Source organism: Xiphophorus maculatus, chromosome 18, assembly GCF_002775205.1.
Source record: "Xiphophorus maculatus strain JP 163 A chromosome 18, X_maculatus-5.0-male, whole genome shotgun sequence".
Lineage (NCBI taxonomy): Eukaryota > Metazoa > Chordata > Actinopteri > Cyprinodontiformes > Poeciliidae > Xiphophorus > Xiphophorus maculatus.
The window spans coordinates 13,363,705-13,380,625 of NC_036460.1; the positions used below are offsets into that span (position 1 = coordinate 13,363,705).

Consider the following 16,921-nt stretch of genomic DNA (forward strand, 5'->3'; position numbering starts at 1 on the left):
GATAGTGAAGCCCAGCCTCGTCAAGCACACCTCGCGAGAAGGACCTCGCTGCAGCAAACAGAAAGGGGCGGGGACGGACCTTTCCATCAGTCCCATACCTTATTTGGAAATGGGACTATTGCATTCCGGAAATGAAGGGGGCGCTATTTTCATAATCACTAGTATAAATACCTTAAGACGCGGGGTTAAGAAAGACGTTTGGGAGGCTTTTGCACTGATGTTCGGCACACGATCAACAATGCAAAACTCACAAAGTCAACAAAAGGTATTTTTACCTTCTTGAAATTTTTTCACATCGTGAATCAGTACGCTTTTCTAGATTAGGTTGAAAATATAATTAACAGCTGTAAACTAGTGAAATTTGTAATTCATACAGGGGAAGGCTTATTTTAGCATGTAGCATAGCTAATTATTATCCCGCAGGGCACCATTAGATAAAAACAGAAAAGTAGATAACATGTATAATTGAGAAATGTATTTCATGCTCAGACTTTCTCTTTTATGTTAGTAGCTATTATGTTGTGTTCTTGCTTTATTTTGAGTGGGAATGAACCACGTCTTGTTTAAACATATCTGCAATTTATATAGATGTTGTCTCACATCTGTCTTGCATTCTCATACATGTTTATAATTTTTATGTTGTGAAATATGCCCTTGATAATTTTTAAAGTCTTTCCAGGTTGAAGCTACATTTAAAGTTTTAAATGAATCACTTTGGGCTTTGCAACAATTGGATATTTAAGGTCTTTATTTTATGAATTGATATGGAATTTCTAAATGGAATAGTGGGACACCAATCAGTTTACTGGTTGAGCTGGAGTCCTTATAGCAAAAGTTTCCAATGAGACATTATGGTAAACAATGATAATAGCTGAGCCAGGTCAACTGCAACCAAAAATATTCTAGTTTTCGGAATGGCACTTGTTAGAAGTTCAAAAGTCCTTTGGTTTCTTTGTAAATTATATTCACAATGTGAATAGTAAGAAAAATATTTGGCAAATAAACAACAAAAGTGCACTGTGAATGGACGTACTAAGTTGGCCAAAATTGTTGACTAAATGTTTTACCGACCAAACCTCTTTTCCATCTAGTTCTTATTTAATAAGCCAGAGACTATTATATTTTAGATTTTAACTTTATTAACTTGATTTATTTTAAGAGTACCATTCACGACATCAAAATATATTATTTGAACTTCAGCACCAGCAAGTATTTGTTTATATCTGTTTTCTTAGTCTGCGATGGACTGGCGATCTGTCCAGCGTCCAGCCTTCATGACCCCACTATAGGGATAATTCATGATAATTAATGGGTGGATAAATGTGCTCTTAATGTAATGTACATTTGTCTCCAAAATATTAATTTGATTTATGTTTTATGACTTTTGTTTGAGATAGATAGGGTGTAAGGATGGATAAATACATCTCCATAATGATTCCTTATTGTTGCTTATTTTATATTGTTTGTTACTAATATAATTTTAAATAAAGATTTAAAAATAAAAAAGGGCCATACCACGTGACATATCACGTTTTGTAGCCATTTCTTTACTGTTTAATTTGTATTTTTAATGTTGAAAGTGTTCTTGGGTGTTTTGAAAGGCGTTGTCAAATAAAATACGTTATTATAATTATTATAACACGGTTGGTACAGGAAATAGTGTCGCTAGCGCCCCCTTCATTTCCGGACATTTCCCATTTCCACATAAGGTATGAGACTGACAGCGGTCCGTCCCCGCCCCTTTCCGTTTGCTGCAGCGAGGTGTACTTGAACTTCCCCACCAGATATCAGCAACGTAATCGATTTTGAAATTATGAATGGTACTTTAAAAATTAGATGGCTCCAGTCCTTTTTAAAAAAAACGGTGATCTTATTTGGTTTGTTATACCGTCGTTCGTATTTCAAAAAGTTGGAGGTATTGAGTTGTTGCCGAAATCTGATTTTGAATTATCAAAACTCCCCCTACAACTCTCTAATTTCCATCAACAGGTTTTGTTACAGTGGAAGTTAATGTTCAAACACAACTTCAGTCCTCATAATGTTCCACTGTGGAACAACAGAGCCATTCTAGGTGGTAGAAAATCTATTTTTCTAGAAGATTGGTGGAATAAACAAATCTGGTCAATTACTCATTTACTGGATGGAAATGGTGATATTCTAAGTTTGGAGGAATTTAACAGGAAGTATGGAACTAATTGTTCACTAACAATTTATAAGAAAGTTTTTCGTAGTATCCCTAATGTCCTCATTCAATCAGTTAAAAACAATTTACCTAATTTCTTTATTTCAAGACTCCATAAGATTCAAATGGAGCATGTGGACATTAGGGATAATACATGCAGCAACAGGTTTTTGAATCAGTATTCTATAAATAATATGTACCCAGGAAGAACAAAAAGCACAGTTCTCTTACAAAATTTTAAGAAATCTATGATAGTCAAAATTAGGACAAATTATTTGAAATTCCCAATTCCTCCTAAATATAAAGAATTACATTTTAAAATAATACATAACATATATCCTTCAAATGAGTTCTTAAGAGAGAGATTTAAGTTCAATGTTGAGAATTGTGGTTTTTGTACAACTCATTTGGAAACAACTAAACATTTGTTTTACGAATGTAAAGAAGTATTAAACTTATGGGATCAACTTCGAAACTTTCTGTCTTCTAAACCAATAAATGTGGATTTTATTTCCTTACAAAACATTAAATTCAGTTTATCTATCAAAGAAAAAAAAATTGAATTTTTAGTCAATGATTATAACAAAATATTATATCCATAAATGTCACTATGCAAAATCCTCCCTCTCATTCTCTGCTCTCAAAAATGATCTTTCATTTTTTTAAAGATGTCTGAGAAAGATGCAGAATTTAAACACAATTAAATTGTTTGAGTTAATGGAAGAATTTCAGTTAGTAGTCCCCTCTGATTAATTTATTTTATCTTATTTTTTTTAATTTGATCTATTTTTATTATATATTTTTTCCCATTACTTTAGTACTTTGTTCTAGCCTTGCATCTAATTGGCTTTGTCAACAGCAGGAGTTGTGATATTATATTTTTTTGTAATGTCTGTTATTGACGTGTTGTTTGAGATTGTTATTGTTATTCTTATACAGTCATGGCCAAAAGTATTGAGAATGACACAAATATTATATTTTCACATGATCTGCTGCCCTCTGGTTTTCATGTGTGTATGTCAGATGTCGTCATCACATACAGAAATACAATTGCAATCATATTATGAGTAACAAAAGCTTTTAATGACAGTTAGAATGAGTTAATGCAGCAAGTCAATATTTGCAGTGTTGACCCCTCTTCTTCAGGACCTCTGCAATTCTCCCTGGCATGCTCTCAATCAATTTCTGGACCAAATCCTGACTGATAGCAGTCCATTCTTGCACAATCAATGCTTGCATTTTGTCAGAATTCCTAGGTTTTCGTTTGTCCACCCGTCTCTTGATGATTGACCACAAGTTTTCAATGGGATTAAGATCAGGGGAGTTTCCAGGCCATGGACCCAAAATCTCTATGTTTTGTTCCCTGAGCCAGTTAGATATCACCTTTGCTTTATGGCAAGGTGCTCCATCATGCTGGAAAAGGCATTGTTCATCACCAAACTGCATAATAATCAGTTACTTAGATGCTTCTTTTTTTTTATAAACCATTCATTTGTTGGAAAATAATTATTTCCAGTCTGTTTTTCTGTGATCGGTGTTGTCTTACACTATGAAGTTATAGGAATGCTTCTTAGGAACATATACAGTAAAGCAGTGGTCCCCAACCTTTTTAGTATCGCGGACCGGTCGAGACTTCGCATATTTGCTGCGGACCGGGGGTGTGCGCATGACTTCGGACATTTATGGGACCAGGGGCGGGAGTGCGAGTCAAGATGACCGACACCGATGCTGTTGCTGCTGTTTCTACCTCATTCTGCTGCTTGTGGGCTCAATGTTAGCGCACAAGACGTAACCGACAGAATCCGGTTAAAGGATTTTCAAAATAAAAGATCCTCCAGACTCAACACATAAAACGGAAGTATTCAGTTATTTCTTGCGCGGCCCGGTACCAATTGGTCCACGGACAGTTACCGGTCCACGGCCCGGGGGTTGGGGACCACTGCAGTAAAGAACAATAGCATGAGTCCCAAACAGCTCTTCACAAACAATTCTTCACAGAAACCCTGAATATACACAGATACCACAATGTTTGGTTGGATATTGAGTTAAATACAGTTTAAAGGTTTATGTCAAAGAAGTGTGAGAAAATGGTCGACGGGTCTAAGGGCCAGAGTGACTAAAAAGGGATTTAGAGAATCTCTTAAAAAACTGAAGGGTGAATATTTTCTCGTCTGCTGTTATTTTCTATTACTCATTTAATTTTCACAAATTAAATGAGTATATATATATATATATATATACACACTGTATATATGTTTCAATAAAACTGGTTAAATTGCAAATATGTTGATTGTAGTAAACAAAAAGCATTTCTATGCTCCATGACTTCTGTTTTATGCATAGAGTGCAAATATTACAAGCCATGCTGGCAGATGCATGATTAAATGTTGTAAAAAGGAAAAAAAAATCCTAGACTTGGAATAAACACATCTATAATCTACAATAAACATCTTCTTCTTGGTCATCATTAACTTCAGTGTTTTCCTTTCTCCACTCAGCTGCTTTCATAGTAGAGCTGAAGCCTGTTCACAGAAAACCTCAGAGCCCCAGAGCTTCTTTCTTCATGCTGCAACCCAACAGTTTATTTCCAGCTTCAACGCACTCTGACACACATGGAGCTGAAGAAAAGATTCACTGATGTTATTTTTTGCATCCAGTTTTGACATCTGTTTTATTACACACTTAAAAACAGGAGTTCCCTGGTGATTATATATATTACCGTTCTGAGCTTTAATCCATGATGCCGCCTTCATAGCCAGAAGCTCCCACTCCTCCTTTGCATCCATCTTAAAACCATGAAGCCAAATCAGAGCCAGAATGGAGGCCCACATTTTATTTCTGGCCTAATTAACAGAGAGAAACAAAACAGGACAATGAAAAGGAGAGATGTTATACTGCTGTTTTCCTTTACTGAGGCTGCACTAGGAGGAATCTCACTGACTACTTGGAGCTTAGCGGTTACTAAGTGTCTGTTACTGAGTACGTTTCATATACTTGATGGTTAGTTGATCAACTCCATTTTATCTCTGATTACAATTTTGACCCTGAAATATGGTGTTAGTTCTGAGTTTAAATTCACTTAAGGGCCTTTCTGCAAGGCTCTTTCATGTTCTCCCCAAGTATATGTGTGTTGTCTCTGCGGACTATGGATTTTTGTGTGTGAAAATATGCATGTTAGGCTTATTGGTCAGCTGGACATGAAGTCGGTGTTAACCCTACTTCTAGTTAAACTCCCCTCTTTGCAACCTTGAATCTTAGGTTTTGCCATTACTATTAGTAGTAGTAATAGTAATAATAATAATAATAATAATAATAACAAAATCTAACATTAAAGGGCATAAATAAGAAAGATTTAATATTTACATTATAAGATTTTTTATTATTATTATTTTAGATTACAACCCACCAATTCTGGTTTTGCCTTTTCCACCTCCTCTTTGGTTTTTCCCAGCACAGCAGCCAGAGCTTCATCAAGCATCCAGCTGCCAGATGCATTCTGCAGGGACACCAGCTGCAGCAGAGGGTCTTTATGGGGCTGTTCATCATCATCTGACAGTGCTGACACATCTTCCCATGAACCTATAGCACCATTATCTGTGAAGTGAAAAGAGCTTGATAAGATGAGGTGAGTTTCGATAATCCACTGCATTAATAAATACTACTTACAATCAATGGGTTCTTCATGTCTGTAACTACCAGAGTTCTCCATACAAAGCGACCCTAGAATAAAAAGAAACTGAGCATTACTGAGGAACATCGTCCATCATCACGGTACAAGTAAATGTTTCTGCATGTGTAACTGAATAATACATCATTTAACCCTCCCACATTCTAAAAAGTGGTAAAACGTACAGAGCTTTAATTAGCTCCCTGCTTTCACAATTTTTTTTTGTCTGTGGTTTTGGGAACTGACAGTTTGACATGACAACTCCGCTTAGCTCTTGTCCAAGTGTCGCACTTACACTGTCTGAGGGTTAACAGACGGAGGCACCTTTCCTGAAAATTATTGTCAGCCATATAATTATGACAATCTGACAGCAATATTGCTCTTTTACAACAACAATATACAGAGGTTCTGCAAACAGATTATCATTAATGAAGCTTTTAATTTTTCTTGAAATTAGTCTGTCACAGGATATTTGCCACATTCTTTGAAAGTTGGCGTATTCATAAATTTACTCCATAAATTTATCATTCATTAAGGAATTGTAGTATTTTCACTCAACTCTCTGCTTATGAAATTCTGAAAATAAAACTTGAAATATGACTGACATTTATTCAGAAATGTTAAAGACAGCCAACAATCAGAAAATCCTTTAATTAACAATTGTTTTGTTTGTTGTTTTTTTTTGTTGTTGATTAAAATTTTAACTGCTGCAGTTTTATTCATCAGTAGTTTCAGGGCTTAGATGTTGTTGTGCTTAGCAATGTCTGTCAGATGCTGGAGCCCAGAGAGACTAAAAGAATATTTCTGATTCAGTGTTTGAAAAAAACAGCGCCATCTAAAGGTTAGTTTCTGCTGCAAATTACTGACATTTTAAATAATAGTACAATTCAACAATATATTTGACATGTTCCTAATTTTAAGGTTAGTCCATTTAAATAAACAATAAGACCAAATGGTGTCATTGTCAGTTTCTCAGGACCAATAATAGATTGAGGATTGTTTTATGATGCTGTGCTTGTAACTCATTCATTGTTTTACTTAATAGAGAATATTCCACCTTTTTCCTTCTTTGCAGCAAAATAGGACAATTTAGCTGTCCTTCTTGAAAACACATCAGAATGACTGTGATTTTTTTTCTATTATTTTGTTTTACCTACAAAGTTTTGCATCATCTAAACAAAACATATGCTCCACTCCAAAAGTGCAGAGGAAAAAAATGTAATAATTGTTTTTCATATGAAATGTAAATCCTCTGAAATCTATTTTGATGAAGATCTCAGAGTGAAAATTAAACCATAATAATGCTAATAAACTGCCACTGAGCTTCTTCTCTGCTTGTGCCTTGTTTTGTTTTAGTGAACTAATTTATCAAGAACACATATTTCTGTAAAACTGTGGTTTTACATAAAGTGGTTTGCAAAAGTATTCATACCCTTTCCACTTCACAGTTTTGTTCAATTTTCACATTAAATTATAATAAATATATTTCTGTTTGTGGTTGTAATATGACAAGTTTTTGGTGTATGAATATATCTGCGAACTACCATATCAGAGACAGAGAGGATTTTACTGATATATATTTTTTACCCCTCCAGGGGGTCTTTTTGTGGGCTCTAGGGTCGCTTTTTCATGAAGTAGGCTGACAGGAAAGGGGGAAGGAGAGGCGGGAAGACATGCCGTAAACGTCGCCGGGTCCGGGAGTCGAACCCGCAACAGCCGCGCCGAGGACTTGAGGCCTCCAAATGTGGGTCGCGCCATCTCCTACGCCACCACGGCACGCCCATTTTACTGATATTTAATCAATCAGGAAATTAGAGTTGCTGAGATTTTTAGGTAAGGCCCAAAGTTCTCTTAAACTAAAAAGATTAAGTGAATAAAATTAAGCAAATTTCATTTCAAACTAATTGAAAATTCTAGTATGAGAAAATCTAATCATGGCTTCATCCTTAAAATATTATTCTTCATTGCGGTTTAAGTCCAGAGAAAATGTGATTTATTTTCAACAGATAAAATGTAAACCTTCGTAAATGTGTATTGGTGGGTCTCTTCTCACAAGCATAGAGATGCGCTAACTGAAATTACAGAGATACATTTACTTCATGGAAACACATCAATTTGGAGAAAAAAAAAAAATATTTTTCGACAATGAGTTATTTGGTCGCATTGAAATAGATGAATTTCGCAAAACTGCAATGGAAATACTTTTTGCGTCACATGAGTCACATAACAGGTTTCTGTTATTAGTGGCAGAAAAGAAAAGAAGACAACAGGAAGCAGTAGAATAATGATAATCTGTTATTGAGGGTTTTTCAGACAATGTACTTAATGTTGTAGTTGTTTTACTTACAATTGTCAGGTCGAGATCCAAGACGCGTAACTATAACAAACACAGAAAGGAGAAAATAAACAGGGTAAAACCTACATTGAATGAGTTCTTCCAAAATATTCCAAAGTAAAAATTAAACCACAATAAAATAAAACTATTCATCATTTATAGGCAAGAACATACCATCACCATCCATATAATTAATAAGTTATAGTACTGAAATATCTTGTGTTATTTCAGAGTATTCTCAACAAATTATTGTGATTGTTTCTTTATTGTAGTTTTACTTTGTGTTTGAAGGATCTACTTACAACTTCGTTTAGACATAGCCTTTGCTAAAATAGAAAAGGAGTAAAAAAACAACAGGTGATAAAAAAAACATATTCATCAACATCATCGCCTTTATTGAAGACACAAGTCCATGTAAAAAATAATTAAAACAGGACAAAAATAACATAATAAAACAATGGAAATCAAAAAGTCAAAGTTTATATATATACTTAATTTTGTAGTTATATATATTATTCTCTGCTTGTGCCTTGTTTTGTTTTAGTGAACTAATTTATCAAGAACACATTTTTCTGTAAAACTGTGGTTTGCAAAAGTATTCATACCCTTTCCATTTCACAGTTGTGTTCAATTTTCACATTAAATTTCAAATATATTTCTGTTTGTGGTTGAAATGTGACACAATATGGACAAGTTTTTGGTGTATGAATATATCTGCAAACTACCATATCAGAGACAGAGAAGATTTTACTGATATTTAACCAATCAGGAAATTAGAGTTGCTGAGATTTTTAGGTTAGGCCCAAAGTTCTCTTAAACTAAAAAGATTAAGTTGATAAAATTAAGCAAATTTCATTTCAAACAAATTGAAAATTCTAGTTTGAGAAAATCTCATCATGGCTTCATCCTTAAAATATTATTCTTCATTGCGGTTTAAGTCCAGAGAAAATGTGATTTATTTTCAACAGATAAAATGTAAATCTTTGTAAATGTGTATTGGTGTGTCTCTTCTCACAAGCATAGAGATGCGCTAACTGAAATTACAGAGATACATTTACTTCATGGAAACACATCAATTTGGAGACAAAAAACATTTTTCGACAATGAGTTATTTGGTCGCATTGAAATAGATGTATTTCGCAAAAGTGCAATGGAAATAGTTTTTTGCTTCACATGAGTCACATAACAGGTTTCTGTTATTAGTGGCAGAAAAGAAAAGAAGACAACAGGAAGCAGTAGAATAATGATAATCTGTTATTGAGGGTTTTTCAGACAATGTACTTAATGTTGTAGTTGTTTTACTTACAATTGTTAAGTCGAGATCGAAGAGACACACCTATAACAAAAACAGAAAAGGAGAAAAAAGACAGGGTAAAACCTACATTGAATGAGTTCTTACAAGATATTCCAAAGTAAAAATTAAACCACAATAAAATAAAACTATTCATCATTTATAGGCACCATCCATATAATTAGTAAGTTATAGTACTGACATATCTTGTGTTATTTCAGAGTATTCTCAACAAATTATTGTGATTGTTTCTTTATTGTAGTTTCACTTTGTTTTTGAAGAATTTACTTACGAGCTCTTTGTGGAGCTAAACCCAAATTCGCCATTACTAAAACAGAAAAGGAGTTAAAAAAAACAACAGGTGATACTAAATTAATAAAAGCTGCCAATCTGAAAAAAAAAAACACATTCAGCAACATCATCACCTTTATTGAAGACACAAGTCCATGTAAAAAGTAATTAAACAGGACAAAAATAACATATTATTATTATTATTATTGTTATTATATATATGATTGGGAAAAAAATTACTCACCTGTTGGGACATTTCTGCGCACCAGCGGTCCTTGAACTGCCTGGCTGCTGTCTTTGTTGACAGCAATGAAGGCAGTGAAACAACTGCTTACTCCTGATTGGATGCTGAGCTCCACCACCTTCTTCTTCATTTTTTCATCCTGGTGTCGTCTTCGTGTCCTCTCCTCTGACTCCATAGAGCGAATCACAGTGCGAGCAGCCAGCCTGTGGACTGTTAATCTGCAGACAGTAAGGAGAAAGATCTAAAGATGGAGATCAAATGTTTTTATGAACACAAATTGCCTCTGCTTTCTCAGTTTTCACGCCCCTTATTTTTTTCATTAATTCAGGAAGAAGGTCAATCTTTTTATCTCTGTTTGCTATTCATCAATAATTCAATAAGCAACATTTATGGCAGCAGGAAGATTATGTTTTCACATTTCTGAAAAGTAAATCAAATCCAATTTCTGTTGTAATATCACTAATTTAATCCTTTCCATACTAAAATGTCCACAACTTTCCACAAATATATATACAAAAAAACTGTTTTTATAACAAGGGAAAATTAGAAATAACATGTTTATTATTTCACATTAGGAGCTGCAAAAATAGCGGCACAGTTGTTAGTAATTTCACGTTGCAACAAGAAGGCTGTGAATTTTAATCCTGTCCAGAGTTTCTGCATTGAGTTTGCATTTTCTCTCTGTGAATGTTTGAGTTTTTTCCTGGTATTTCTTCTTCATATCAGAGGCCAAAAGTCTACATTTTAGGTTGACTGGTGTTTCTAAATTACCTATGAGTGTGTCTCTGTGTTGCTGCTGAATGGTGTAGAGACTTGTCCATAGTGGACTCTGCCTCTTAAGAACCAGTTATATCACAACTATCACTGGATGATTATTTTATATTTCAGTGTTGCAGATCCTTGAAATTGTAGAAATACTACCTCATTTCAACAAGACTATGATATGTCTTGTCAATACTGTAAACCAGGCGTTTACCCAGAGTCCTCTGCAGGTTTGAGGTTGAAGTGCAGCTGGTTCTGAGAGGGATGACCTGCCAGGCTGTACTTCACTGTCACACTGCCATCTGCTTCCTCTGAACTCTGACAAATTAAAAAAATTACAAAAATAGATAAAAATATAACAATATGTCATGCTAAATGCTTTGATACAGAAAACATAAACTGAGATTCTGGTGACCCTACCGGTCCTGTAAGCTGAGCATAAATCAGCGATCTCTGACCCTGAAATATTGCTGTAATGGGTGGAGAGAGAACGGTGGCGGACACTCCCTTTGGTAAATCCCAAGAGACAGAAATGTCCTCCACAGCTGGCTGCAGTGCAAACCTGAGTGACTGCATCACCTGTGATTCAAACAATAGTTGTGAAATTACTTACTTTTACTATCATTACATTCTGATGAGTTGGTGATTTTTTTTTTCCCAGAAATTTTGTTTTTACTTTTGGTTGCATCCTGTCAGCCCCAGTGATGAACTGAGCTTGACCTCCGCCTTCTTTGGCCATCCCGTTGATGAGAGCAGAGCTGGCTCCTTCTCCAATCCCAAAAGAGAAACACCTAAGATACAAGAGTTTGATTTCAAACTCACAATGACATCAGAACATGAACCAGACTGGGGATCTGTGTGTTTATGGTTTCACCTGTGGGAGTCTGCATTCTTCTTAACAAGATCAGTAACTTCTTTGGTGTTCCTCACCTCTCCGTCAGTGAAGACAAACAACTGAGGGAGGAGATGTAAATGAGCTTTGGAGAAAACAAGTTTCTCTAACATTTCAGAAATGAGTAAAGCAGTAGGAGTCATTGTGGTGAACAACCACATTGTTAATTTTACATAGATGTGATAAAGCTCATTATTTGCTGGTGCAACGTCAAGAGTTGGTGCAATAAAAGTGTGTATATCTGACCTGTCGAGGATGTTTGGGAATGCAGGCTTGGCTGTAAATGTGCTTAAGAGGCCTAAGAATCTCTGTTCCTCCAAGATTAGACTCCATCTTTTCAACCTTTTCTAGAGCCTTCTTCATGGTCTTCTCACTGTACTCCACACTCTTACTGCCAAATAAAGTACGGAATATGTCAAATAAAATTATGATAAACATCAAAAGCCACAAAACATGCCATAATCTATTAAAACAATCACCAAGTTACCAAGTTTTACATGAAATTTCCTGTGGAAATGTTAGTCAAAGAAAAATGAAATAAGAAAAAGAAACTTATTAAAGGGTGTTTAGGACTGGGAGTTACAGTAGATGTCACTCACGGGAAGATGTGCTCAAAGGAGGAACCAAAACTATAAATGTTGAAGTAGCAGCCCATTGGTAAACTCTTCAACAGGAGCAGCAGAGTATCCTAAAGAAAGACAGGAAGTAAAGAACACACTTACAGAGAGAAGGAATCATGCTTTGACAAGTTACATAAAGATGTAGTTCAATTTAATTATTTATTTTATTTATTTCATAACAATTTAAGACTTTCTGAACAGTTAACATCTAATCCAGAGTCGACAAATCTACTCAATTTGACTTTGGCCATATTATGACACTCCAACTTAAATATATCAGTTGTGTCATTTTATAAGGCTTTTAATTGCTGTCAAGTCAGCACTGAGTGGTTATTTACCTAAAAGTCTTTAGTCAAAATGTCCTCAAGAATGAATGGCACTTCTGGCAAAATATTTAAACAAAGTAGTCCTGTGGTCTTCTTGATTCAGGAAATGGCCAAAAGAAAATTCCTTCCCACCAGAACATGTCAACATGTGTATCACACCAGGAAAGTCCAGTGGTTCTCTTGTTTGTTCCAGACCAAAAGTAGATTTTTTGTTTGTTTGTTTTTTTTGCTTTTACATTGTGATTTTTTGCAAGTGGACTAATTTCTAAATAATGTCCAATACTGTTGTGCTTTTAGTTAAACTATAATACCAATGAGAGGATATGCTCTATGTGACCCACAACATGCTGACAGCAACACTGCTAAGCAGGAAAAAGTAGGTCAGGTACGATTTCACTGCAATTAGTCCATGAAGTAGCGTTAGTAACACTAAAGTGCTCATTTTTACCACAAAGTCCCAGTAACAGTTTCCTGTACTTGGTTCAACTTGAGCCAGGTCTGTATTTTTTTGTATTTTTTAAGTCATACTACCGACAAGACACAAAACATTATGCTCCACTTTCAGCATGACAAATTACACAAAGCTAAAGCGTGGCTTGTAAAACCAGATTTGTGACTTGCATCAGTAGTTTCATACAGTTAACTTGTGTCTGTATTAAGGAAAAAACATTTTCTAAAATGTCTTTTTGGAGATGTGAATACAGGCGTTTGAATTAGTTTTGCTCTAAATATAAAGGACTGAGTGGAGAAAAAGTATTAGAGCATGACTTTTACATTTTCTTACTTGTAGAATAGAATCTGTGACCCGTACAGAAGAATCTTTGAAGGTGTAACAAATATTACTAGTCATCAACTCTAAACAATCATCCTTCTAAAATAATTTGAACTATCCCATTAAAACTTGGATAAATACCCGTGTACTGCTAATACGAGTTTCTTGCGGTGTGCTGTTGTTCATGGAGCAGACCATACTTCCTGATCGATCCACCAAGAACACAAACTCTCCACAGGCAGCGCGTGAGGACATCACTGATTGGGGGAACTCAGGGTAAAGACTAACCATCACCACTGGGTCACCCATCAGAGAGCCTGGGACATGTTGAAGATGGAAAAAATACAAATATACATAAACCTTCTCATATTCCAACAATGAATAATCAGTAACTCCTTAAGTAATCCGTTCTCACCAGGTTTGGCAGAGGCCTGTCCTGCCTCCACCACAGCAGAGGGCTGGTGGGCGTCTTTGTAATAAATCAGTAATTCAATGTCTCTGTCAAACTTGTGTCCTCCACCCAATTTAACCTACAATTCAAAAACAGAAATAAGAAAACTAAAGTTATTTATCTTGTTTGTAATAACTACATCCAGCAGTAAAATCAGCTCTCTACCCACCGTGGCCTTAGTTTGATCAGCGTTGAGATACTGAAGAGGCTCCAGAGAGCAACTGGACTCTATTTTAGAGATTGGACGAGGAGAGGACACTTGGGCGGAAAAGGACAGACTGTAGGGCACCAGAGAGGCTGGTACTGAGGTCACCTGGACACTGGGACCTTCACTACCTGGAAACAACATGAGAGAAAACTGGGAGTCATTTAGTTTGCAATTAAAATGTATACGAGTGCATCCATTTATTGACTGGTTTTCCTACCCTGGGGTTGGTATCGAGGGTTGAGCACAGCAGGCAGACAGAACCTCAGCCCATCATCAGCCTGCACAGCCAGCTCAGTGACGTACTCCAGCCTGATGGAGGCGCTCTCTCCTGGAGGCAGCCTGCCCACCTTCAGAGAGAAGATATCTGGACTCTGCTCACTCTCCTCCAACAGGAAGGCCTGCTGACCGGAGCTCAGAGCGTCATCATACTCCTCCTGAGCCTGCAGTCCACATGAAGCATGTGAGCAATGTTCACTTTTCTGTGTTTCAGTTTTTTTATAGAGAAGACATCTTTGTTCCAGCTCACCTGCTGTTTCTCCTTCACCTCAGCTACAATGTGTGTTTCTCCAATCTGAGCACTGAAATGACACACAGCAGCATCTCCAGGCAGAGGGAAGACAAACACAGCCTCTAGAGGTTTGTCCTCCATGTTCTCGTAGGTCAGAGTGGAGACCAGAGTAGCTACATGGTCCCTCACCTCCAGCTGAGCATCAATGCTCTTCAGAGGAACTAAATCAGCAAAAGAAAGACAAGAATGAACCACAGAAATATATCTTATGAGTGTCTTATTACACTTCACAGTTTCTGTGCTTAAAATACTTTCTGAGAAGAAACCAAGTGTAGTTTGCTTTCTTTTTTTGTTTTTTTACCCCTCCAGGGGGTCTTTTTTGTGGGCTCTAGTGTCCCTTATGTGACAGTAGGCTGACAGGAAACAGGGAAGGAGAGGGGGGAAGACATGCAGCAAATGTCGTCGGGTCCGGGAGTCGAACCCGCGACTGCCACGTCGAGGACTCAAGGCCTCCAAATACGGGTCGCGCTACGCCACCACGGCACGCACCGTGTAGTTTGCTTTCTATCAGCTGATTACCTGGTTCCTTCTTTTCAGTGAGCAGACCGCAGAAGTTCATCATTGTTCCTGTGAGGCAGACAACTTTGGGGGGAAATGGGTTAAAAAGCTTTAAACTAGGCAGCAACATTTTGTGATATCACAAGCAAACAGAAAGAAAACATTTAAAATTAATCAGGAAAACCTTAAACTTATTAAGGGGACATGACAGTGAAGTAAATATTGCATTTAAAAATCAGATTTAATTACTTTAAATAAATTAATTTTGTGAATGGTTGTGTTTTGTGGTACATGGAAGTCAAATATATATGATGAGATAGATATAACAAATATTAGGTCACCTTTACCCCAATATACCACATTATGGCCTGGGAACTCAAAAAGTACCGCATAGTAGGAATGAGAAGCAATTTCAAATATCGTGGAACTTTAGCATTTAGAGTGTCTCACCACAAGCATCTCAAAAATCTCAGACTTTATATAAATTTTGGGAAGTTAAACAGAAGCAGATTTTAAGTGAGCAAAAATGTATATTAAAGTTTTCTTAATTTGTTTGAGACATTGACACTATCAAAATAAATATTTTTATTTTAAAATAGTAAGTTAAAAATCTTCTCAAGAAAACGTACAAAGTTCAACCGGGTGTGTGAAAAGATGGGCTTGACTGCATGCAAGCCAGATAACCAGGAAGACTTCTTTAGAAATGTGATGAGTCAAATGGATTTGCTTTTGCGCCAAACCACAGCTGTTTTTGTTTGTGTTGGTCTAAATGCTAGCGAGTGCGTCTGCTCAAATAAACTCAGAAAAGAAGTGAAGAAAGCTTACCAGTGAGGACAGACCCTTCTCACGGAGAAATACAGAATCTTCTGCGCGTTAAACTAAGAGCTTCTGCTCAAACAGACCAAAACAGCTGTTCCTCTACCGGGAACGCTCGTTTTATTAATGAAAGCGCACCGGGTGGGCGGAGCATTGATAGTGAAGCCCAGCCTCGTGCGTACGTACATTTTAAGCAAATTTATTTTGTCCTGTACCGTTTTTACTTCTCTTTTTTTTATTAGACTGTTCCTCTTTCCCTTTAAGTGTATTTCATGGACTGCAGCAACCGATTCACATGAAATGACAAAGCATTCTAAATTATTTGATAACTATTATAAGATAAAGTAAAGCATTGAAATTGAGCTCAGGTTTTAGTTTTAAAGACAGTACTTTAAATGGAAAACCTTTATATCTTTTAGACCTCCTGTTATGTTGTGGGTCAAATTGACCCGTTTTAAAGTTTTAAAAAAATTTTCTTTTAATAGTTGGAAGTATTTTTTTGCATGAAACTTTTTCTATTTGTCTTAATAGGTGCACTCTACAAATAAATTGAAAATTTATTCATTTTACACATTTGCAACTCCTCTCCCCCCAGCGTCGACTTTTTACATAGATACTGTTCGGGTCAATTTGACCCGGCAGTCACGTTGAAGTGCAAAAAAATATTAAAAAATGTCCAATTCTATATGTTTCCTGGCAGCTGTGAACCATATTTTCACCACACACAGTGGTTAGTTAATTTTTGTCCACCTGCAATGAATGCACAATTGTGACTCATATTAGAGTGAACAGATCACTTCACCGAGAATAGGAAAGACAGGAGAGTGTAGTGACTTTGAATATAGCGTTGTTGGTGCTACGATATAGAAAAAATATTCAGTGACTTTTTTGTGCATTATTTAAGCAATCAGACGTGTAAATTAGAGCCTGCATGGTGAGATTAAACTATCACTGTATATCACTCACAAACTTGAGACCACTAAAGAAAACCTCAGACC

At 36.1% G+C, this 16,921-nt stretch overlaps 1 protein-coding gene across 1 annotated transcript; it reads right to left on the reverse strand.

The window, feature by feature from the left end:
- Positions 1-4,027: 4,027 nt before the first annotated feature.
- LOC102217068 (von Willebrand factor A domain-containing protein 5A-like) lies at positions 4,028-16,040 on the reverse strand. The gene is made up of 22 exons (XM_023351593.1): positions 15,933-16,040; positions 15,129-15,191; positions 14,568-14,770; positions 14,259-14,481; positions 14,003-14,169; positions 13,798-13,912; positions 13,524-13,699; positions 12,264-12,352; positions 11,911-12,055; positions 11,647-11,726; positions 11,449-11,563; positions 11,193-11,351; positions 10,987-11,090; positions 10,011-10,228; positions 9,768-9,803; positions 9,491-9,520; positions 8,487-8,510; positions 8,197-8,226; positions 5,849-5,902; positions 5,589-5,776; positions 4,902-5,025; positions 4,028-4,800 (listed from the first exon to the last, which is right to left on the reverse strand). Exons 2-22 carry the CDS (start codon positions 15,169-15,171, stop codon positions 4,721-4,723), a joined length of 2,403 nt encoding a protein of 800 aa, XP_023207361.1. The 5' UTR covers positions 15,172-15,191; positions 15,933-16,040; the 3' UTR covers positions 4,028-4,720.
- Positions 16,041-16,921: the final 881 nt, after the last annotated feature.

Bases quoted from the DNA above. Each gene is read 5' to 3' on its own strand.
- LOC102217068 (XM_023351593.1), bottom strand. From the start codon at position 15,171: ATGATGAACTTCTGCGGTCTGCTCACTGAAAAGAAGGAACCAG. The intron at 10,229-10,986 runs GTAAACGCCTGG...TACTGTCTGCAG, and splicing joins AAACCTGCAGAGGACTCTGG to ATTAACAGTCCACAGGCTGG. The intron at 8,227-8,486 runs GTAAGTAGATCC...TGTTTGTTATAG, and splicing joins GGCTATGTCTAAACGAAGTT to TTACGCGTCTTGGATCTCGA.